The sequence below is a fragment of the Lissotriton helveticus genome, chromosome 2_1 (genome assembly GCF_964261635.1).
Source record: "Lissotriton helveticus chromosome 2_1, aLisHel1.1, whole genome shotgun sequence".
Classification (NCBI taxonomy): Eukaryota; Metazoa; Chordata; class Amphibia; order Caudata; family Salamandridae; genus Lissotriton; species Lissotriton helveticus.
The window spans coordinates 506597064-506623325 of record NC_136059.1 but is presented as its reverse complement, the minus strand read 5'-3'; the positions used below and the strand labels follow the sequence as shown (position 1 = coordinate 506623325).

Genomic DNA, 26262 nt, shown 5'->3' with positions numbered 1-26262 from the left:
CTTAGCTTTAGATATAGAATTCTTGCTAAGTGCGGTGGTACATGGTCAAGGAAATCCTCGTAATTCGTGCGTGGCTGGATAGAAAGGAATCCACTAGTTATCCTTCCTAGTCTCAGGTCACACTGAAGTTGGTTCAATATGTGTTGCCAATAGTTTCCCTTCAGGGTGCCTTCACAGCTTGGTGTTAGACTCTGTGGGTTAGTCCAATATAATTCAAGACCTAGCTCTATGAGCCATTTCCGGACAAATCTTAACCATGGGAAGATAAGACATGTATCAATGGCTAATAATTCGCGGACACCTTCTCTGTATACTTGTAATTCTGGCGTTATCCATAGCCGTATCCAGTAGAGCAATGATCGCAGGGTTGCAAGATGCCCTATACGCTTCATATTTAGGTCGTGAAACATTGGGACAAGCGGTGGTGATTGGGGTAGCCCCAATAGTCTCCTCGCAAATTTGTTCTCCCTGGTTATCAGTTGTTTGATGTCACTGTACCCCATAACTCTGATCCATACAAAGCTGCTGCCTGGACCTTACATATGTATATCTCAAGGGCTAGTGTCACAGATTTACTTGTAGTTGAGCTATACTTCTTGAGGATTGCCCCTGACCCTTGGGCTAACCGTAGAGCTGAGTGGCTGACTTGCTGTTTCCAAACTAGTTTGGTGTCTAATAATATACCCAAATAGGTGAAATTTGTGGCATATTCTATTCTCTTGTTGTTCAGCATAAGGTCTTTTTAAAGCTCTTTTGTGGGATTATGGCCATGTACTTGGTTTTATTTGCATTTATTTCTAGGCCTTTTTCTATTAAAACCATTCAGCATATTTTGTAGCCCCTTTATGGCCTGTGATATCAAGATGGTATTGTCTGCAAAAAGCAGCGCCAATACCAAGTTCCCATTTAGCTTTAGGTTGGCATTTGCTCGATCTTGTAAGTGGTTTACCACATCATTGATATAGAGGGAGAACGCAACCTTGTCTCATTCCTCTTTCTATCGGGATTGGCTTTGTGAGTTCCCCATTCATACCCCAGCGGACTCTAGCATAATTTCTGTTGTGTAACTTTTTAGCTGCGTAACCAGGTTAAGGGGAGCTCCTTGTTTTTCGAGTGAATCCCATAGTAAGCTTCTGGATACGAGGGGAAAAGCTGCCCCCAGATTAACAAATGCCACGTAAATGGGCCCCTTTCAGATCCTAACATATTTCCAAATAATGCACAAGAGTCTGAAGACTTGGTCTGTTGTACTAATGGGGATCTGAATCCTGCCTGGTAAGGGAACAGTATGCTATTGGTCTCTATCCAATCATTAGGCCTATTCAGTAGTTGTCTGGAGTATATTTTTTGGAGTACATCTATCAGGCTAAATGGCCTGTAATTTTAAGGTTTGTTTTTACTGCCCTTTTTGTGACAATTTCAGCCCCTTTCCACGTTCCCGGTACTGGAGCACCAGCTGATATTGCGTTGCTAAGAGCATTAACATATGGGACCCATACCTTTTTGTCATGTTTGAATAAGTCACCAGGGAGTCTATCTAATTCCGGTGCTTTTCCTAGTTTGATTGAAGCTATAGCGAGCTCAGTTTCTTGCTGTGAGAAGACGATCACCCCGCTATCTCCATCTATGTTAACAGGCCATCTATGTCCACTGATGGCTGCAATGGGCCAAAAACTGGAGTATAGATCAGTAAAGTGGTCGGTCCAAACCGCCGAGTCCAAATAGTGCTCTGTCCCTCGTACCTGATCCTTCCCCCCACATGCTATAATTTTCCAGAACTCTGCTGAGTTATTAGTTTTTGCTGCCTCCAGAAGATCAAGCCAACTATTTTCCTCCCAATTCCTCTTGGCGGTAGCCAATGCTTTCCGGTGAGCATCCCTGGCGCTCCTTACTGGGTCTGCATTTCCCTGCTTTATTGATTCAAGTAGAACTGTCTTGGATCTTCTACATTCGGTTGTGTACCATGAGTTTGCCTTTAGTCCTGCCTCAGGTTTGTGTTTCGGGTTCTTCCCATTATTTTTAGGGAGGAGGGGCTCTAGCTTTGAAATCAGGGCAGTGTGCATAGATGTTACAGGCAAATCACTTGTCTCTAAGTGTGCACCCACAACTATTCAGATCTTTAGGGGTTTGAATGCCCAAGCAGAAAACGACCCAAAAGTTATTGAATGCTACATTGGTGTAGCTTAGAACTCACAGTTACCTAAAGTCCAAAAACATGCAAAGCTAAGGAGAACAGTTTCAAATCATCATATAAGGTGAGGAGGGTGGTGGGGGGGGTTAGAGGCTGAAGGTCACACTACACTAATACATTCTGGGCATGTGTTTGAGCAGGGGTCATATTTTAGGTTAGCTTTTGATGTTACATGGTGAAGCCTTTCTTATCCCTGCAGAAACTGTGTGGAGGGAAACTAGTAAGTCAGTGGATCAATCTTTCACAGTTAGGAGATTTGGGGCCATATGTATCATCATACCGTTTAGCGATTCCTAAATAGCGATTTTTAAGGAATCGCTATTTAGAAATCGCAAAATGGCATGTATGTAGGAAATCGCTTCTTTTTAGCGATTCCTTATCATTCCTAAATTGCGATTAGCAAATTGCTAATCGCAATTTTCCCATTCATTTCTATGGTCCAGGAGGCCCTTAGGAATGAAGGGGATATTTGCGATTAGCAATTTGCTAATCGCAAATTACGATTATTTTCAAGGGTGCAGGGGTGTCACAAGAACACCCTGCTGCCCCCTGAAAAAGACATGTGTGGGCATATGGCGTACATACATGCCCTAAGGGCATGTATGAGCGTCATATGGCACCTTTGGAATTTAAATAAATTGTTTTTTTAAAAAGAATTCGCAACTTACCACCAACTAGAAGTTGGTGGTAATCTGCGAATCCTTATTGGCATTTTTGCATAAATATTTCTTTGATACATTGCATTTAAGGAATCGCAGATTTTGCGATTCCTTAAGTGCAATCGCAAAATAAGGAATAGCAAAATGTGCGATTCCTTATTTTGCTGCGAAAATGTTTCATACATACCATTTAGCTAATTAGCATTCGCAAAGGCCGAAATTCTGCGAATTTAGGCCTTTGCGAATGCTATTTAGCTGGATACATATGGCCCTTGATTCTTATTTATTAAGCATTTCTTATTTCAAGATCTACAAACCTTGGTCTGTATTACTTAAATTGTGCTGTGGCGCAACAGGTGTATTTGCATGCTTTCTGCGCCTCGGGCAGTTTGGTATTACTTACAGGACTGCAGACCCTTGTGTGTCACGGTCTGTAATTCAGATAATGCTGGCATGAATGTAGCACTGGTGCTATACTTAAGGGGCCTTCCTTAACTTGCATGGGGCGTGGTTCATGCAATTGAGGCACGCACTTTGCATCTATGCCAAACCAGTATAATGGATGCTGTTGCAAAAGCATAGTGGCGGTTAGGAGGCGTACTGAATGTGATCTACAAAGAGGAGCACACTCCCTGCACCCTCCCTCCAACTGAGGGAGACCCCTGCTGTCATTTACCGCATCGACCTGCAGGGGGATCTTTGTCCCCCACTGAAGTGCAAGATGGGTACTGCCTGCAACGTGAAAGACAAATCGGCTGCTTCAAACAGCCAGTCTGCCTATCACTAATACAGTGCTCAAGGGCACAAACATGTTTGTGTCTGACTTCGGGCAGTGCATTATCTGTAATAGTATGCACTGTCCCCGTTTGTGCCCAGCACCATCTTAGCGTCGGAAACTGGGACAGTGCATCCTACATACAATATTGCCCCAATTTTCCCCTAACAGGATTTTCTATTCTTATTTGTGTGTATGGTATTTTCTATGCCACAAGGTCTATGATGCATTAGGATCCATACTATCATTATATGAAATAATTACTGTATAATCATGGTCTCATGGAAAGAGAACATGGCACAGAAAGAAAAAGGTGGAGCAACAGATGTTAAATATGAATCATAGGCATACATACCTTTCAGTGTTTTCAATATCTGCATCAACTTGCCATGAGTGCGGCTGAGATTCTGGTGGCGATGATGACGTATCTTCTAAAATAGGAACTTCAGAACTCTCGTCCATTTTACAGTCCATAATTTTGGGGACCAAACACACTTCTTTTCCTTGAAATCATTTAAAAGAAAAACAACCTCTATTTAAATGATATACATTTAGGCTCTGGTGTTACAGAAGTTTAATTAGTCAAACACAGAACATACAATGAAATATAGCACTTATTGAAATGTTTTGAAAAATAAAAATAACAAATCATGGCAGAACAATATACTAGCTATCACTCTTACGACACCCAGTAAAACCTTTGGGCCCTGGCTACCTGCTGAGCCGGTTAGGCAATTCTACTATTCGAGTGGGTGAGATTTACTTCACCCATGAAAATGCATTTAAGTAAACACCAGTTTTGAAACTTTCAAACAATATACAGCCTGATTTGGACTTTGGCAGAAGTGCCACAATCTTAGGTCAGTTTATTAATGTATTAAATGGTATAGTTTCTTACCTGTAATTCCATTTCACTCCTAGGGGCATTTCCATGATAGTCATAAGCGTTGAATAGTCCCGTCCATCTGCGAGGACCAGGGAGCACTCTAGCCAATATAAGTTCTTAAGCGCCTTTCTTCAGGGAGGCCTTGTAAAATCACTTAAGAAAGTCATAATGCAGCCTAGGGGTAGGCTACAGGGGTCTTCATCTTGGAATGGCAAAGGAAGAGATTGTAATTATATATGCTCTCAGTAAATTAATTTTTTGTAATGGCACAGAAAAAGAACCTTCACAAACCCTTTTGCTATGAGACACAGAGATGAAGAAGTACAGGGCAGTGTAGCCCATAGGCTGCTATTATAAGTGAAGAAAAGGTAGGCTGTGCCTTTCAGAGCAGAGAGGCCACCAATATCCCATCATGCTCAGCCAGAGGCAGTTACCTCAGTTCTTTTTGAAGGCTATACTAAAACAATAATACCGGAGCATGAAATTATCTGTCCACTCCACTGGGGAGGGCTGCTTATGACTATCATGGAAATGCACCTACGAGAGAGCTGGAATTACTATACCTTCTCTCGTAGGGGATTTCCATGTATAGTCAAAAGCATTGACTAGAATAGCAAGATCATCCCCCCTGATGCTGTGGAGTAGACAGAAAACACCAGGAATGTACCCCACTAAGTAAAAAGGTTTCTGATGGATGCCTGTCCTACTTGAACATCTGCCCTAGCATCTGGACTGTCCTCCAAGTAGCCGCCTTGCAAATATCTGCTAAGGGACTGTTCCTCATTAAAGCAGCAGTAGCTGCCTTGCCTCTGGTGGAGTGAACTTTGGGCCTGCCAGAAAGGGATTTGTTGGCTAGCTCATAACAGAGAATGCAAGAAACAATCCACCTAGAGAATGGCTGTTTAGAAGTAGCTAAACCTGTGCGGACTGGGCCATAACTGATAAACAGCTGTTGTGAGCTACCAATGGGCGTGGTCTTGTCCAAATAGAATTTTAATACCCTTTTAACATCCAGCGAATGGAGAGCGTGGGTAAAGCAATAGTGTGGTTCACGTGGACGTCCGAGACCACTTTAGGGAGTAACTTAGGATGCGTGCGCAGCACTATTTGGGAAGAGTGGAAGACTGTGTAAGGTTCATGGCTGCAAAGAGCCTGGATCTCATAAACTCTCCTAGCTGACGTAATGGCCACCAGGAAAACAGTTTTCCATGTGAGATCCTGTAATGAAGCTTTGTGAATGGGTTCAAAGGGAGGAAGCATAAGGCAAGAAAGTACTACATTCAGCTCCCATGGAGGAGAAGTGCGTCTAATGGGAGGAAAAACCTTCTTTAACCTCTCTAGGAAATCTTTAATAACTGGAATCCTAAAGAGAGAGATTTGTGAAGGATGTTTTCTGTATGCCATGAGAGGAGACAGGTGGACTCTGATTGAGGAGTATGAAGACCAGATTTGGCAAGGTGTAATAAATATAGGAGAATTACTTCCTCCTGGCAAGAGAGGGATCAATCTGTTTGGAGGAACACCAAATACGAAATCGTCTCCATTTAAAAGCATAAGCTGCTCATGTAGATAGTCGCGTTGCTTCCTTTAACCCCTTCGACGCTCATGACGAGCTGGGCTCGTCATGGCGTAACCTCCTTGCACGCTCATGACGAGCCCAGCTAGTCACGTAACATGCGATTTTTAAAAACCCAGCGTACGGGCGGAATTCCGCCCGCACGCATGCGGTTAAAATATCCATATAGTCCTGAGGCAGGTTTAGATGACGGTACTGCACTATCTCAGGAGCCATGCTGCCAAACTCAAGGAGGAAAGGCTAGGGTGTAGCAGTTGGCCTTTGAACTTCGTGAGAAGGTCCGGTCTGCAAGGCAGCCTGAGATGTGGATGGATAGACCAGTGAAGGAGGTCTGGGAACCACAGTTGTCTCTGCCATTCTGGGGCGATGAGAATAATCGTGGCTGTTGTGGATGCCAGTTTGTGCAGGACTGCCAGTATCATTGGTATTGGAGGAAAAGTGTGAAGAAATTTGTTCGACCAGTCGATCCATAGGGCATTCCCTAGTGACCTTGGATGGTAAAATCTGGAGGCAAAATCAAAGCATTTTTTGTTTTCCTCTGTGGCGAACAGATCTGTAGAAGGTGTGCCCCACAAGCTGAAGATATCTTGCACAACTTCTTCATTCATCACCCACTCATGGTTTTTGCCAAGATCCCTGCTGAGCATGTCCGCGTGGATATCCTGTGCCCCTGGCAGATGCGCAGCTACCAAAGTTAGATTCCTGGTGATGAGCAAGTGGCAGATTGATTGAGGTTCTTGTGACAGGGCTCTGGACCTAGTCCCCCTTTGCTTGTTCAGGTAGTACATGGTGGTTGTATTGTCCGTCTGAACAAGTAGGGTGTTGGTCGTGAATGAAGGATGAAAAGCCAGGTGTACTGTCCTGAGTTCCAGAAGGTTGATATGATATGTCAGTTCTCTCGGGGACCATAACCCTTGTATATGTAGGTCATCCATGTGGGCTTCCCACCCGAGCAGTGAGGCATCCGTTACCATGTACTTTGTTGGTGGGGAAAAGGCATTCCCCATAGGAGATTTTTCTGGGAATACCACCACTGGAGAGATAATACAGGATGAGTTGAGAGGGTGATCTTGTCCCCTCAGTTCTCTGAGAGCTGATTCCACTGGTCCTCCAAGCACTCTTGGAGAGGGCGCATGTGTAGGTGAGCATTGGGAGTCAGAAATATGCGGGAAGCCATCGGACGAGGAGCAAGGAGACTATATGTACTGATGGATTGGTTATCCGCTGAAGATTGAGAAATTTTCGGAGAATGGATAACCGTCCTTCCTCCGAAGGAAACACCTTTTCCTGTAAAGTGTTGATGGTAGCTCCTAAATAATTTAGTATCTGAACCGGAGATGACGTGGACTTTTGAACACTGACGTGCAGACCCAAGCGATGAAGCCGATTGCATGTCCATAAGAAATATTCTAGGGCTTCTGTGAAGGTGGATGCCTTGATCAGCCAATTATCTAGATAGGCATATACAAAGATTTTGCGTTTCTGAAGGTGTGCTGCCACCACCGCCATGAATTTGAAAAAAGCCCTAGGGGCTGAGTTGAGGCCGAATGGTAGAACCATGTATTGGTAGAGGTTCTGTCCCACATCAAACCTGAGGAATTTCCGATGGCCTTTGCGTTAGGAATATGAAAATAAGCACAGTTTAGGTCTACACATAGTAGTGAGGAGCTCATCCATCCCATCTCGCCACACGAACCTCTGAATTTTACCCACAGTGAGGTTGAGTCTGTGATAAAAATAGCCCCGAGTGGAAGGGCTCCTGGGGCCCGACTGCATCCCCGCTGATCTGTTTAGAGAAGATAAAGATCTATGGGTCCTGTATATAAAGATCCTAGCTAACGCTATAGTAAGTGGCGCCCCGCTCCCAGAATCCTGGTCTGGTGCTGAGATCTTACTGATCTATAAGAAGGGGGATCGCTCTGAACCGGCGAATTACAGACCCCTCAGTCTTATTGACGCTGTTCAGAAGATCGTAGCCAGACTAGTTCTTGGGCGGATTCAAGGCTGGATGACTGAAACCAATATCCTAACTCCTTTACAGGCTGGGTTCCGGTCACACACAAGTACACTTGACCAGGCCTTTAAGTTTGTTTTAATCTATTGGAAGAAGGTGGTTTTAGGAGGGGGCATGCTTTTTGCGGGATTTGTGGATTTGAAATCCGCTTTTGATCTCGTTCCACGGATGAAATTGTGGAGGGCACTACAGGAAATGAGGATGCCCCCAAACTTGGTTGCTATCTTGGTCAAACTACATGAAGCGACCTATGCGCAGGTTCACTGGGGCAAACCGGGTGAGACCACAGAAAAGTTTAAGGTCTCGAAAGGGGTGCGACAGAGGTGTGTGCTGGCTCCCACCTTGTTTTCTTTATTTATAAATGGGGTGGTCCATTACTTTGTAAATCACCCAACTGACGCGCCAAGGTTAGCTGGCATGAAAGTACCACTGCTCATGTTCGCAGCCGACACCTTGCTTATATCCAAAACGAGACAGGGGCTGCAGGCGGCACTGTCTCGCTTTGAGGTGTTCTGCCGCAAAACATGAGCTAGTGGTTAATGTAGGGAAGACAAAGTTTATGGTGCTCCATGGGACCAAGTCCATTAAAGCTACAGGCTACATGGATGGTGCCTTATTAGAGCAAACAGACGTGTTTACCTACCTGAGTGTCACATTTAAGGATAAATTTAGTTGGAAACCCCACATCGAAATGATAGCGCTAAAACATGCTCAGTTGGCCGGTGCCCTGATTAAGGAACATAGGTTGTCCCATACCAAACCAATTGCGCCCATTTTAAAGATATATACAACCAAAGTTAGCCCAGCCATTGCTTATGGTGCAGAAATATGGGGTTTCAGTAACTTAGCTCCTCTCTCCAGAGCACAAAATAAGTTCATGAGATCTATAGTTGGCCTACAGCAATCATCCCCCCTATTACCAATGCTTCTTGACGTGGGCTGTCATGCTATTGAAGATGTAGCCCGATATAGACCGTTGGCATTTTGGAGGCGTTTCTGGATCACCCCGGACCTCTCCTTGTATGCCAAGACCTTGTTGGAAGTGAGGCGGTTGAGCCGATCACATAAGATCCAATGGTTAACTGCAATAAGGTCCCTGCTGAATGTAATGGGGATGAGTAATTTATGGGAACATCCTGAGGCTGCGGAATTTCCACCTAAGAAGACTTATAGAGCAGCATATTGGGAGCTGGTTAAAATTAAGAGGTTTTCTTCTCATACAAACCAGCCACTGACGAGGGCTTTCATCGACATTAAGGACAAAGCCAATATGGAAGATTATTGGGATCTAATCACTAAGCCGTGTGATCGCAAGCTCTACCACCAGTTCAGAATAGGCACGCTACCATTACTTTGTTTTACAAGTAAATAGAACCCCGTTGGTAGCGATAAGTGCCTATTCTGTCGAGACCAGAGCGAGAATATAGATCACTTCCTACTTGTATGCCCTGCTTACCACCTGCCTAGGATAATCTGGCTTAAACCATTATGCCTGCCCATGAACACAATATCGGTGATGGTTGATAGGAGAATTTTAAAGTCCGACACTTCCAATCTAGTTGTGATTGGAGTGTCAACATTTTTAAGCTGGACATGGGCCATACGCAACAAAAAGGGGGCCCCAGCAGTAGTACAAAGAGTAAGTTGGGATCTATCTTAGGGGGTTGAGTTGAGTTCGGAAGATGACTTGTCCCCTTGTAAAAACAACTGTTGTTGAATTAAGTCTGTATGATGGGTGTGTCTTTGCCGGTTACCTGCTGTTGTTAGGAGCTCCCTGGCTGTCCGCTGCTGCTGTTTGCTGGGCTTTCCTTGGCGCCGCGGTGCCTGCTTCCATCGTCCGGTACGCTGCCCTGACATCGCCGGTCTCCTCCCCCCGCTGCAGCCTCTGACCATCTGTGCTGCCGCCGAGCGGGGGAGTTGAGACTACAAGCCCCACAAGCCTCCGCGACCTGGACGGAAGTCGCGTCGAGGCTGAGCGCGCCAGGAGGCGCACAAAAAGGGGCATCCCTTGCTGGGGAGCGGGTGTGTCTTTGCCGGTTACCTGCTGTTGTTAGGAGCTCCCTGGCTGTCCGCTGTTGCTGTTTGCTGGGCTTTCCTTGGCGCCGCGGTGCCTGCTTCCATCGTCCGGTCCGCTGCCCTGACATCGCCGGTCTCCTCCCCCCGCTGCAGCCTCTGACCATCTGTGCTGCCGCCGAGCGGGGGAGTTGAGACTACAAGTCCCACAAGCCTCCGCGACCTGGACGGAAGTCGCGTCGAGGCTGAACGCGCCAGGAGGCGCACAAAAAGGGGCATCCCTTCCCGCGTCGTGGGACGCGCGCGGGCAGGCGCCGGGCTAAGCCCGGGCGAAGGGCGGGCCCTCTGTGGCCCTCGGTGACTGAGGTAGGCTGGGCTGGGCCCGGTTATTTTTATTTGCTCATAAATATACGTGTTGTGTCTAAAACGAAGTGTCACCTTGAGAAGTTAAAGAACAGTTTTTGCTCCATTGACATTGACTGGAGGGCAACCGCATACTTTCCTCCATTATCAAACCTATTTTATGGTCCATTCATATTTTTAATCACACTTTCAGTGGATATACATTTTTCCATAAACTACATCCTTTGGAAAATTATTTCAGAGGATGACAAAGAAACTTCGCTCTGGGAGATTAGTGGGGGGAAGGACTTGTGCAAAAACAAAATCCAATCCCCTAAGAAACAAATCAGTGAATAATCCTTTACTAAAGGGACAATGTCAGCTTTTCGACCTGTGGGAAAAAGCAGTGGATAAGAAAGTATCTGTTGTTGAAAATGAAGGCCTACTTTCTGTCGCACAGGTTGGCCTAACTCAAGTGGTTGATAATTTGGTCCCCCTCTCATCAATGACAGACCCATTCCAAATAGAATCCACTGCGAGGACCAGCCTTGTACATCCCGAAGTTGATGGTGTTATTGAGCTTCACGTTCATTCTATGGAAGGAAAACAAGCTAACAATTCTCCAGCGCCACAAGCCTCTACTCCGTACGTTAGGTCAGGTGGAGATTCCTCATTGTCATCCATTGACCTCGAACTTTGTGGCCGTTATGTGAATGCAGGTAGTTTGAAATCTTTAGAAGCCATTAAGCCATCAGTGGGTGCCACTCCATCTGGGTTATTGTTATATAGCAGTACTCCCTCTATAAATGTGCAGGACATATCCGCGTTGTTAAATGTTTCTAGGAGCCCTGAGCTCAATCTATCTGGAATTTGTCCCTCTGCTGCTGCTGGCGGAAAACCTATATCGGAATCTCTGATTGCCCTGGAACATCTGTTAGCCTCCATATTACGTCTTTTGGGCAAATTTGTGGGCAGCTCTGATTGTATCTTGGATTCTGTCACTCAAATACTGAATACAATGCTGCAAAAGGCTCCTGAAATGAAGAGTGCCCCTTCCACCGCGGCCGATATTAGCTTGGCAACGGGGAATGTAAATGCGCTTGCAGAGAATTCTGGTATAAATCCATCAGTAATAGTTCAAGAAAATAATGCTACGGTTCTGCCAGTTTCTGCGGCGACTAACTGTGTAAAGAATTCTGATCTTGAAATAGAGGAAGAAAATCTGTCTGTCTCAGTCTGTAAAGTAGCACAGGAACTATTTCCAATTTTCATCCCTGAAAAAAAAGGGCAACAAGATGATGATCAAGAAATAAAGGAAAAAACCTGCAAACATAGAAATAATAAAGGGAAAAAAAGGAAACCTGTGCGCAAATACAGGAAGAAAAGACAAAGGCGGATAATCTTCCAAAATTCTATTGTTTTAACTGATAATGAAGATAATGCCACTGACTCTAATCCGGTGACCATAAAATTGGCAAGTGAATCCCGCCGTCCATATTGCGGTCCAGAGATCATTTGTAATACTCTGCCTACGACTGTGGAAGACTTACCTCAGAAGGGTGGACATGGGCTGACTGCCCCTCCTATGGTAGAGACAAGGAGCACTATTCCGGTTGAACTTGGGGCTCTCAACCCTTTGGCTCCTTCTTTTGCTTCTATGGACGGGGTCGGTGTACGCCCACTCCTCTCTTCCCAGGCAAAAATATCAATGTCTTATGTGGACACTTTGGTTTTGGACTTTTTCCCTCTATTTGATGTGGATTTGCCCTTAAATAGATCATGGTTGCTTAAATGTTTCAGTGACTTGGAAAGTCTTCACCTCATTCAATCAAGTGACATTGAGTTAGTTTCTTTGTTAGGTGAAGATAGTGTATCAAGTATAAGGGTCAAATTTTACTCTAAAATTATTGTATATCTGATATTACAGCAAGCGGAGAATTTCCAATGTAGAGGTATTGATGTTCTGCCTATTTTTTGTCTTGGTAATACCACTTCACCCCATAGGATGACCCAAAAGGGTGATAAGCAAGATGTTTTTTTTTATCCTTTTAAAGATCTAAAGATTTGGGTCTCTAAGGGGAAACGCTCGGTCTCCCAGGCATTGCCTCCTCCACTAATCCAGAACTTTTTGCCATCAGAGGATAATCATCGGTGGAAGTGGCTGCATAGTGCCCTATCAACTAAGAGCACAGAAAATTCCAAATTATTCCATCATCTTTAACAATCAATTGAAAATTATTTCTTGGAATGCAGCTGGGATACATAGTAGTCCAGAGAAACTTGAGTTTTTATTCTCGCTGGGAGCAAATGTGATTTGCATCCAAGAAACATGGTGTACTGATAATATCTATGTAGGGAAGGATAACTATGTGTTGGAAGCGCCGGCTGCCCCATCCAAGAAAGGTCATGCCAAAGGGGGAATCGCTTGCTTGTTATCTAACAAACTGCACTGGAGATTCTCGCATTATATTGACCCAAGTAATCTCTTTCAAGCCATAACAATAGCAAATCTCCCTAGCTCTCTAAATAAGTCTGCTGTTGTAATCATTAATGTGTACATTCCTCCCGAAGAGCGTTTTAATATTTTATTGAAGCACGTATTTCAGTATATCGGACAGATCAAAAATGTTTATTCCCCACCCGAAGTTATCCTAGTTGGAGATTTGAACTGTAAAATTTCTAACGCTAGTTTAAATCTATTTAGAAATAAACCTAAAGAAGAGGCTTATTTTATTCCACAATCCCTCTTTCCAGACAAAATAATAACTAATAAAAGAGGGAAGATTCTGCTGGAAGAATTATCGGCAGTTGAAGGGCTCATTTTAAATGGGAGATTTCCCTCTGATGTGCCCGCGAAATTCACTCATAGGTCCCCTTTTAGTGCCTCAATTCTTGACTATGTGATCTCAGATTATGACATTTTCCCATGTATCCAGGATCTCACGATAGCCCCTACATCCTTGAGTGATCACAGCATAATCATTATAACTCTTTCCGTAAAACCTCCGCCCACTGAGTCTTGGTCCCTCAATAACAATGATGTTACTTTCCATGGATCTTCGGGTAGATGTTTTTGGAACCCAACTGCCATTATAGGTGTGCATGATACTCTATGCAAAACTATATTAGAATTAAACGACTGGCATGGTTCCGAAATTGTTAACTTTGAAAAATTTATGAGGAAGATCACTTTAGATGTAAAAAAGGTTAGTTGTTCTAGGAAAAAGGTAATTTTTCCTAGTGCATTGCGCATCCTTGAATAAGGAAATAAATAAATTAGTGCAAGAGCAATTCTTAGGTAGATCAGGTGAACTAGCTAAAGAAATATCGAGGTTAAAAAGAAGGAGAACTAGATTAAAAGCGAAACTAAAAAAGGAGAAGGAAGACTCAGTATGGATAAACTTGCGGGAAGCAGTTGCGCATGGCAAAGCCAGAGAATTTTGGTCCATAGTTGGGAAGGGATGTGGTACTAGAACGAGTTCTCTCCCCATCCCTATTTCTGAAGAAGTATGGTCCTCTTACATCCGGAAGCTGTATGCAGGGAACGATACATCGGCTGCAGATAGTGAGACTGACCTAACATCTGAGGGTCCGATTAATTATCCTACAGAGAAAACAATAGAAATGGCCATAAAGAACATGCGCTCCTCCGGCGCAATGGGACCTGACGAACTCCCTATGACGGTTCTGAAGCAGGAACCCTCACTATGGAGTAAGATTCTTTACCCATTGTTTAAATCCTGCTTTGATACTAAAATGGTCCCTGCCTCTTGGAGGGGAAGTATATTGGTCCCTATTTTTAAGAAGGGAGCTAGGGTTAGCCCCATGAACTATCGTCTGATTGCTCTCCTCGACTCAATCGGAAAGGTCTTCGCTAAATGTATCCTAATTTTACTTGACAATTGGATCGAGGAGAATAATATTTTACCATTTGAACAAACTGGATTCCGTAGGGGGCACGGTACATTAGACAATCTCACCACCCTTCATGTGATTTCTGATAAATATACACATGTGAGAGGGGGGGTGGTGTTCGCTGCTTTCATCGATTTCTCCACGGCGTTCGATAAAGTTGATCGTCGAACGCTGTGGAGAAAGTTAGCAGCCCTTGGTTTACCACCTTATTTATTGGATCTTCTACGTGCTCTCCATACGGAAACTTGGTGTAGTGTTCTCCAAGGGGGCGAAAGGGGACTTTCGCACAGAATCCCATCTTTGAACGGCCTTAAACAAGGCTGTCTTTTGGCTCCATTATTGTTTTCCTTATATACTGTAGACCTTCCTGCTTCCGTGACAGCTTGTGTGGGTATAGCTCCGGTGGTAGGGGGGACCCTTATTTCTTGTTTGATGTATGCCGATGATATTCTTGTTTTAGATTTAACTCCCAAAGGTCTCGCTAATCGGCTGCAAGCTCTACATGCTTTTGCTGATTCCCATTTTATGAAGATTAATACATCTAAAAGTAAAATTATGTGTATTGCCGGGAAAAAGAAGTGCCGTTCTGAAAACTTTGGATGGTTTATTGGTGGCCAGAAATTAGAGGTTGTTAAATCCTATACCTTTTTGGGTAAAATAATTGCGGCCAACTTGAGTGAGAGGCCCCATATCGAGCATAGTTCACGTAAAGCCCTCGCTCATGGCAAAGGTTTAAATTCCCTCTATCTTGCCACTGGAAAAAGACACTTCGCCCGTTTACTTGAGGTGTATAGGGCAAAGATTCCTGCTACGATATTATATGGCATAGAACTCATAGAGCTGAAGCACTGGGATTTTTGTCACAAAATTGAAGGGAAACTCTTAAGATCCCTATCTACCCTCAACACCGCGTGTTCTTTGGCCGCATGTAGGCTCGATTTCGGTCTTAGGAGCAGCTGGGTTCAGGGACTATGTGCCCTGGTAAGATGGGTGGTTTGCTTGGCTAGAGCCGAATCAGGGTCGATGAGAGCCCTCCTTAAAAATGAATTGTTGGGCAACTTTAAAGAGTTCTCACGAATAGTAAGGAACTTTAGAAGAGCTGTGTCACTTTTAAAGTTAGATGAAAGTGTTTTGTTCCTTCACTCACCGACACAGCTAAAACTCCTGCTAAAACAGGCATTGTGGGAACTATGTTTTCAAACAGATAAGAATACAATACAAGAAAAAGGGGGTTGTGACCTCCTCCTTAATTCTTATTCTATGAAGTTGGCCCAACCCTATGCCACATGGAATATGCCTCATGGTGTTCGCAGATTATGGTTTCTTTTACGATATGATTTACTGCCCCTAAATCTACTTGTAGCCAAATGATATGGAACCTCTCCTATGTGCAATTTTTGTAACTTGAGTATTCAGGATCGTATGCATGTCTTGTTTATTTGCCCTGCACTCCGCCTATTGCGGCTTAAATGGTTAAAACCAATATGTCTCCGACTAGGTATTTCTAATGTGAATATTTTTCTACAATTTCTATACTGTCCTCCAAATGAAATGTTTTGCTTACACATTTTTAATTTTTTTAAAGGTTTTTTAGCTATTTATTAAGGTGTTTAGGAGAGGTATGACATTGCTTTCTCTTGTCTATTTGTCAATGGATGCAATTAGTTTCGTGTGTGTTGATTGAATTTTTTCCTTCGGTATGTAATTTGTATTGTGAATTTTATGTGGCCCTCGTCGAGAGCCAAAACATAATAAAATAAAATTGAATTGAATTGAAAGTCTGTATGATGGTTTACTTATTTAATCTCTTTTTAAGGACCTGTTTTAAAATGTATTTGTATATATATTTATTAATTTATGATGATGTGCATAGAAACAAGGTCTATACTTTTGATTACTACGGTGTATTTTAAGTGATGGAATGTTTATATTAATTTGGGATAACATTGTCTTTGATGGTGAATAATCGCAATAAAGACTTAATGAATTGAATTGAAAATAAGCGTCGTAAAGATCTATTGAACAGAGCCAATCTCCCTGTTGAAGTGGAGGGTAAATTTTGAGTAAAGCCAGCATCCTGGCTTTTTACTTCCTGATCTACTTGTTTGAGATGCGAAGGGTGAGAATAGGCCTGAACTCTTGTCTGCCTTTCTTTTGCACTGGAGTAGATACCTTGAGCTCGTTGGTTTTGAGGGACTGATTCCACCGCTTTTTTGTGGCACCGAGTGTTGAGTTACTTCTGTAAAAGCTTGAGGTGAGACATGGACGACCTCGGGGGGAATGGATGGTGGTGGGGGAGTGAATCCGAGACGATAGCCATGTTTGACGATATTCAAGACCGTGGCGTCTGTTGTTATGCGTTGCCACTCTGCAAACACAAGGAGATGATGGACGGAGTGCTGAAACTTTTCAGACACTCACCCCCAGTCACAGATCTGGGTTGAATCCATTATCATTCCTTAGCTCACTTCGCCACCTCAGTTCAGACCCAGCTATATGCAAATCAGTCTTGACCCTGTGCATCATGGGAACAGTCCAGCCCGAACTGCGAACCCAGGTCTTCCCTGAACCGGAAACAAGCATCCTGGGACCGGTTTCTGGGTAACAGTCTTCATCAGCCAGGCTAGCTTGAATCCAGTGGCAAAGTGAGCAAGGGACCCACGTCTGGGCATACCCTTGCCACTCTGCCAGATAATTTGCAATGCTAACCCCTACCGGAGTGGGTAACGGAAGAGGGGGAAGAGACGATTCAGGGTTTTGCTGCAGCGCGTTGTCATCCTCCCTGGTTAGCTTGTTGGGAGTTTCGTCCCATGTGTCTTGTGCTGCGACTGGTAAGGTTGTAGATATTGTTGAGATTTGCCGGCCTGCCATTGAGAGGTTTGAATCTTCTGTGAGGGGAGAAAGGCAGTGGTAAGGCGGGATGAACGCCGCTGCTCCTTAGACTTTTCTCATCCCACCGCTTTTAAGGTATCCACTTCCGCCTTTATTCTTGCCAATTCGTCGTCGGTGTGTGAGCGGAAGAGGGTGCAACTGGAAAAAGGTAGATTTTGAGATGTAACTGGGCATCTGGCTTCAGAGATGTCAATCGCAGCCATGCATGTCGACGTTAAGAGATCCTGTAGCAGTAACTGTGGGCGGCTAGAATCAAGGCATCCGCTGCCGCGCTGATGACTTGATTTGAGACAATAGATTCCTCCTGGACGATTTCTAGAAACTCTTTCTGGTGCTCCTTTGAGACGTGATCCGCAAAGTGGAGAACGGAATCCCATAAGGCACGGTTGTACCCAGGAGGGCTGTGGCCCTGGCTACTTTCATGGATGTAACAGTGTTGCTGCAGATCTTGCATACTGATGAATCCACCTTTATGCTCCCATTATCTGGGGGAGAAGTAGCAGATGGTGAGGTGGCGTGGGATTTTCGTGCTGCTAAAATCACCACTGAGTCAGGAGGATGATCGGCACGTAAGAACAGCGGATCCTGTTCCGGTGGTCAATCTTTCTTTTGGAGCCTTGATGGTGCTGATTTTGCCGTAGCAAGCGTAAGGAACAATTTCATGGCTGGCTCCAGAAGACCTGGTACTAAAGGAAGTAATGGTGTAGAGGCCATGCGTTGGTGGAGGGTCTCAAAGATGACAGAAGTCGATGGACTAGGGATCTCCATAGATATGTTCAATTTTGATGCACCTCAAACCAGAACCTCTTGAAAAGTGTTGATTTTATCAATTGGGGAAGTCCGAGGTTGAGGCGAGTCTGAAAATGTAGGAGAGTATACTCTGGTAGACGATGACGTATCTTCATGGCGATGGGTTTGTGAGCGTGATCTTGACCTGTGGTTAGATCGGCGACGCGAATGGCTTGATCTCATGGATAAGCGTGAGTACCAATGGTGAGAACAATGGTGTGTTCTTGAACGTGATCTCCTAGGAGCCGGTGTGATGGGGACAGGAGGAGGCAGGGCAGGTGCTGGCAGTGATGGTAGTACCGGAAGTTGAGGTACTGGCGGCGGAGGAGGAGCCGGTAGCACTGGAGGTAGTGGTGCTGATGGAGCCGTTGCGTCTAGTCGAGCAGAGACCGGGTTCGGAGATGCAGGTATCTCAACCAGTGATGGAGATCTGGAATGTGACTCAGATGAGGAGTAGATTCTCCTTCTTTTGGAGGGTTTTCGTCTCCTCGATGTCGATCTCCGTCATCGACTGCCCTTTGACGAAGATCTGCTCCTCGACGTCGACCCCTGTTGACGTAGACCACTCGATGAAGACCGGCTTCCTGACAGCAACCAATCTTGTCGTCGATGTTTAGCTGTCAACGTCGACCTCCTACCTCTCAGCGACAGTGAGTCGGTATCCCTTGATGTCGACACCTGTCTCGCCGTCGGTGCGCAGTGGCTCTCAACGTCGCTCGTGTGGTTCTAGATGTCGAGCGTTGATGTTTACGCGATGTTGAGCCAGTCAATGACTGCGAACATGTCGGCGCTGTACCTCCTCTCGACGTCGACCGCCTCAACGTCAATAGAGTCCGATAGCATTTTCTACCTGAAAAACGCCTCTCAGACCTCCCACGTTCACTGGAGGTTGACGGAAGAGCTCTGGTGGAACAGTTGCCTTCCCCTCGCTCAGATGTCCCACTGGCTACTTGCTGTTTGGTCCTCTCTTCTCTTCCCTGCAGGCAAATCTTCTCCCTGTCACACAGGGTATGTCTGGAGAAGGTTTTGCAGATGACACAGGAGGCAGGAAGGTGAGGGGATGGTAGACAAATAATACAGACCTCGTGTTGGTCTGTTTTAGCTTTTTTTCTGCCAGGACATTTGTCGAAAAGAGGTGGCATTTTAATTAGTAAAAAATCCTCTTTTCTATCAAATACTTTGCTGCACTGAGAGAGACAAAAGACTTCGAGTGAAGCAAAAAACAGCAAAATATGAAGATGTAAATTGGAGAAAAAATCTAAAAAGGTCGAGTTCAATGCTCCAAGGGTCCTGTTAGAAGGGGCCGGAAAAAAGAACTGAGGTAACTACCTCTGGCTGAGCATGATGGGATATTGGTGGTCTCTCTGCTCTTAGAGGCACCGCCTACTTTTTAGGTCTCGTGACCTATCAATGCGCATGCGCATTGAGCAGAGCGAGATATTAAGGGGCTTAAACAGAGCTTACCGAGATCGGGCGATTCCATGCAGTGCCCGTGTAAAGCTCGCTCAATGCGCATGTGCATTGCCATAAAAAGCGCGTGCACAGACACCAGCTTCCCTCCCACAGTCATCCCCCAGCGTGCGCTGTGCCAACAAGCCTTTGAAGTGCACTTCGAAGGTATCCGCTACCCCCGCCCCGGGCTTCACACGTTTCTCGCATTTCTCCTCCCTCCCTCGCCTCCCTCGCCCTTCAGCGTGCCTTTTCCTAATGTCCAAAGAGTCTGCGGCTACGTTTCTCCTCAATGTCCTTCCTTCTGTTGTTCACCCTGCTCCCTTTCTTCCTTCGTTCTTTCCTTTCCTTCTTTTGGCCCGTCAGCCTCCATCCTTTCTCTCCCTCTTCCTTGTTTTTCTTTCTCCTAAACTGGCTCTTGCCCAGGACGGCAGACCTCTCTCCAGGCATACCGTGCCCTTAGCTTCTCCAGTTGAACTATTCAGATGAGACACTGTTATCAATTGTGTTTTTGGTTTGCTTTGGACGTCTGCTTTCTCTGCATTAGCCCACGCATCATGATTGACTAACAACTGCTGACTGCTAATGCGCATTCAACGAGTTTCAAGAGGTTTCCTGGATTATAGCGATGGTCCCTAAAGGAACTCACACGTAATTTTGAGCTTTGCACGAGAAAGAACTTCTTTCTCAGATCGGAGGGTATTTGTCAGACTTTGAGCTCCTGAATGAAACGACCCCCACGGACTTTATGTACCAAATTGTTTGGCGCTCACTTGTGTCGGCATTTTCTATGGCAAAGTGGCGTACTGGCGTATTATCGTGTATCTGGCAGCAAATTTGAGTCCCAATAAACAATGCAGATTTACTTCGTTTTACAGTTTGTAGCGCTTAATTCGAAACAGTTTAAAAAACTTTTATCAATTCCAGTCACGCAGATCCACAGGTGTAATTACATGCACATATTGCACTTACATCTAAATAAATGCACATATTGTACTTGGATATAATTACGTGTACATATTGTACTGGCATGTAATGTAATAACATGTACCACGTGTACCTATTGTACCTATTGTACTCACATGTACATATATACCTGTTGCACTTGTTTCCAGTTTACCCTTCTAGGGATTTTTGTAAGACGGATGTACAGACTCAGTCCGATTGTAGTGATCGGCTAGAAAATGTCTTAAAGACATTCTTTCTAGAAGTGTATATGTTCTTAGTCTATTTATGTCACGGATTACGTTCTACGCCCTCACACCCCCTCACCCTCACCCCCCCTCACCCTCACACCCCCTCACCCTCCCTCATCCACCCTCACACCCCTCACCCACCCTCACACACTCTCACCCTCACACACCCTCTCACCCTCACACCCCCGCACCCTCACACACCCTCACCCACCCTCACCCTCACCCCCCTCACCCTCACACACCCTCACCCTCACACACCCTCACTCAACCACACCCTCACCCTCACACCCCCTCTCACACCCTTACCCTCACACCCTCACACCCTCACCCTCACACCCCCTCACCTGCAAACACCCTCACCCTCCCTCACTCACCCTCACACCCTCACCCTCAAACCCCCTCACCCTCCCAACCCTCTCACCCTCACACACCATCACACCCTTGCCCTCACACCCCCTCACACCCCCTCACTCATCCTCACTCACCCTCACTCACTCACCCTCACTCACCCTCATACACCCTCATCAGCATAGCATAACAAAACATAGCATAGCATAACAAAAAAAGCATAGGATACACACCCTCACAACCCTCTCACCCTCACCCTCGCCCTCACACCCTCACCCTCACTAACCCTCACTCACCCTCACCCACCCTCACTCACCCACCCTCACTCACCCACCCTCACTCACCCTCACTCACCCTCGCTCACCCTCACCAGCATAGCATAACAAAACTTAGCATAGCATAACAAAACAAAGCATAGGATAGGAAAACAAAGCATAGCATAGCATAACAAAGCATAGCATAACAAAACACAACAAAACATACCATAGCATAACAAAACATAGCATAACAAAGCATAGCAAAACAAAACATAGCATAGTATAACAAAGCATAGCATAACAAAACATAGCATAACAAAACATAGCAAAACACAACAAACCATAGCATAACAAAACATAGCATAACAAAGCATAGCATAACAAAACAAAGCATAGCATAATAAAACACAACAAAACATAGTATAACAAAGCATAGCAGAGCATAGCATAGCATAACAAAACATAGCATATCATAACAAAGCATAGCATAGCAAAACATAGCATAGCATAACAAAACATCGCATAACAAAGCATAGCCTAGCAAAACACAACAAAACATAGCATAACAAAACACAACAAAACATAGCATTGCATAACAAAACAAAGCATAGCATAGCATAACAAAACAAAGCATAGGATAGCATAACAAAACAAAGCATAGCAAAACAAAACATAGCATAGTATAACAAAGCAAAGCATAACAAAACATAGCATAACAATACATAGCAAAACACAACAAACCATAGCATAACAAAACATAGCATAACAAAACATAGCAAAACACAACAAACCATAGCATAACAAAACACAACAAAGCATAGCATAGCATAACAAAACAAAGCTTAGCATAGCATAACAAAACAGCATAACAAAACACAGCATAACAAAACAAAGCATAGCATAATAAAACACAACAAAACGTAGCATAGCATAACAAAACATAGCATAGCATAACAAAGCACAGCAGAGCAAAACATAGCATAACAAAACATAGCATAGCATAACAAAGCATAGCATAGCAAAACATAGCATAGCATAACAAAACATCGCATAACAAAGCATAGCCTAGCAAAACACAACAAAACATAGCATAACAAAACACAACAAAACATAGCATAGCATAACAAAACAAAGCATAGCATAGCATAACAAAACAAAGCATAGGATAGCATAACAAAACAAAGCATAGCAAAACAAAACATAGCATAGCATAACAAAGCATAGCATAACAAAACATAGCATAACAAAACATAGCAAAACACAACAAACCATAGCATAACAAAACATAGCATAACAAAACATAGCAAAACACAACAAACCATAGCATAACAAAACACAACAAAGCATAACATAGCATAACAAAACACAACATAGCATAACAAAACAAAGCTTAGCATAGCATAACAAAACATAGCATAACAAAGCATAGCATAACAAAATATAGCATAACAAAACATAGCATAATAAAACACAACAAAACATAGCATAGCATAACAAAACATAGCATAGCATAACAAAGCATAGCAGAGCAAAACATAGCATAGCATAAAAAATAGCATAGCATAACAAAGCATAGCATAGCAAAACATAGTATAGCATAACAAAACATCGCATAACAAAGCATAGCCTAGCAAAACACAACAAAACATAGCATAGCATAACAAAACAAAGCATAGCATAACAAAACAAAGCATAGCATAGCATAACAAAATAAAGCATAGGATAGCAAAACAAAACATAGCATAACAAAACAAAACAAAGTATAACATAACAAAACATAGCATAACAAATCACAACAACACATAGCATAACAAAACACAACAAAACATAGAATGGCTTAACAAAACATAACAAAACCTATAATAGCATAGCAAAACACAGCATAGCATACCAAACACAGCGAAGCATAGCATAACAAAACATAGCATAGCAAAACAAAGCATAGCATAATAAAACACAAAACATAGCATAGCATAACAAAACATAGCATAACAAAGCATAGCAGAGCAAAACATAGCATAGCATAACAAAACATAGCATACCATAACAAAGCATAGCCTAGCAAAACACTACAAAACATAGCCTAGCATAACAAAACACAACAAAACATAGCATAGCATAACAAAACAAAGCATAGGATAGCAAAACTAAACATAGCATAGCATAACAAAACAAAGCATAGGATAGCAAAACAAAACATAGCATAGCATAACAAAACATAGCATAACATAACAAAACATAGCATAACAAAACACAACAACACATAGCATAACAAAACACAACAAAACAGCATAGCTTAACAAAACACAACAAAAGATAGCATGGCTTAAGAAAACATAACAAAACATATAATAGCATAGCAAAACACAGCATAGCATACCAACACAACAAAACATAGCATAGCATAACAAAACATAGCATAGCAAAACAAAGCACAGCATAATAAAACACAACAAAACATAGCATAGCATAACAAAACATAGCATAACAAAGCGTAGCAAAGCAAAACATAGCATAGCATAACAAAACATAGCATAGCATAACAAAACATAGCATAGCATAACAAAACATAGCATAGCATAACATAGCATAGCATAGCAAAACATAGCATAGCATAGCATAACAAAACATAGCATAGCATAGCATAACAAAACAGCATAGCATAGCATAACAAATCAAAGCATAGGACAGCATAGCATAGCATAACAAAACAAAACATAGGATAGCAAAACAAAACATAGCATAGCATACAGCATCACTCAGCACCACCACAGCATCACTCAGTGGCACCACAACATCACTGAGCTCCACCACTGCATCAATCTGTGCAACCATTCAACAACAACTGGTTCAAATATGTTATCTCAATGTTTCAAGCTTTATTACAAATGTAACAAAAAGATGTTAATATTTTACTTCTGTTCTTGGATTTTCGTCACAATAAAATACACTGAACATAATCTTAACAAATGTTATTTACAAAAGTTTAAGCTATTGCCATTATAAATTACAATAACTTTTATTTAAGTATTAATTATATAAAAAAAAACATTGTTATTTGTAATACCAATACATGTAAGTCACGTAAATACAACACATATTGCATTACAAATGCTATAGGTGTCACATTTGCGAAAGTTATAACTATTGGCATTGTAAATGACAAAGCTATTAATTTCGCTATTTTCAAAAACAAAACATCAATAAAAAATGTGTCATTTACAATACCAATAGCTCAAACTTTCCTAATACGAGAACTATTGCATTGCAAATGCTTGTTCTTTCCTTATAATGGCAGACTATGGGCTACATTGCCCTGTAAGTCTTCATCTCTGTTTCTCATGGCAAAAGGGTTTGTGAAGGTTCTTTCTTCTGTGACATTGCAAACAATTCATGTACTGAGAGCATATATAATTACAATCTCTTCTTTTGCCATTCCAAGATGAAGAACTCTGACCAGTGTACCTACCCCTAGGCTGCATTATGACTTCCTTAAGTGACTTTTCAAGGCCTTCCCGAAGAAGGTGAACTTCAGCACTTAGGAACTTATATTGGATAAAGTGGTCCGGGGTCCCCGCAGATGGACGGGACTATTCAATGCTTATGACTATACCTGGTAATCCCCTACGAGAGAAGGATTGAGTGTTGAAGGTTAGTGAGGCATTCTGTACATTGAGCAGATGACCCTTTTTAGCTTTCTTGCACTGTGTTTGTAAAATGTATTTTATTCAATATATCTTCAAAGGGGCTCTTATCAGTTCCCGTCGTCGAAGTTATGTGTTAATGCGCTTTTGTGCAGAACTTTTTTTTTGGCATTACTTTCCCTGGCTGCATAACCCGTATCTCACAAATTATTTACTTTACCTAGCAGCACTGCTGTCTCCATTTCTTTGATTCTCTGCCTCATTTTTTTTAGGATTCTAACTTCTTTCGGCTTATAACTTTCACAGCTTGCTTATTTTCGTGTGAAATCGTGTTGTACATCACTGCTGTAGTGCTGTTAGCACTCTAGACGATGCACGCACGCATCCACGCATCCGCAGGCCAGGCGTGGCCTGCGGGGAGCTAATAAAAGGAAGGCGTGCGCTCGGGCACGTCACTTCCGAGTAACTTTATATGTGAGGCTGACTGGTGTTTGCTGCGCGCCTACGCCCCTGCGCTAGCGGTTCGGCCCAAGGCCTGGTCACCCACCTCACACCACTACACTGGCGACGAGCGGAGGGGGCCCAACCCTCGCCCGTGCACCTGCACTTAACGGAGCGGTCCGCTCCTCTTCCGCGGCGCTGACCGCGTGCATTCTTGCTCCCATCCGGTGAGCGTGCTGCTGCTGGGGCTCCCCCCCTGCCTCTGCCCTGCCTGCCTGCTGACGTGGCCTCCCTCCTCTGGCTGCCCTCCGGCGAGGGTGCGAGCCGTCGGCGGAGTCCTGTGGTGCCCTGGTTTTGGTGCTCTGCGGCGGGTTGCCGAATCTCACGCATCTCGCGTGGTCCGCGGCACCGGCACCCTGCCAAACCTCATGTATTTTGCGTGGGACGCGGAATTCTGCCCTGCAAACCCTCACACATCCCGCGTGCCATGCGGGTTGGTCGGCTGTGACCTGGGGGAGTGTGCTAACGCCTGGAGGAACGACGGACGACGCCCTGGAAGCCTGGCAGTGCACCTGGTGCGGTCCTGAACATCCTGCGCCTGGCCAGGCACGGCGCACGTGGCGCAGGTGGAAGGTGGAGCACGTGGAGAGCGGACGGTGCGGATCCCTGCCCAGGTACACGTGCCGCTGCGAACTCCTGAGGGGACTGACGAGACCCGAAATTATCACCGCCCTAATTGGGAATCGCCGCCAAGGGGGATGGAGATGGTGCAGCGCCCATCATTAATATCCCTTTCCAGCACGCCGCGGCCGGGGTTTTGCCGCCATTCAGTGAATCGTGGACCCGTCCACGGCCTCACCTCGCTGGAAGATCTG

At 44.1% G+C, this 26262-nt stretch overlaps 1 protein-coding gene across 1 annotated transcript in view; it reads right to left on the bottom strand.

Annotated features, from left to right (window-relative positions):
• Positions 1-26262, bottom strand: part of RGS7BP (regulator of G protein signaling 7 binding protein) — an 887794-nt gene that overhangs the window by 205253 nt on the left and 656279 nt on the right. The window contains exon 4 of the mRNA XM_078675143.1: positions 3981-4128. Coding sequence (XP_078531269.1) covers positions 3981-4128 — 148 coding nt within the window. The remainder of the gene's footprint in view (positions 1-3980; positions 4129-26262) is intronic.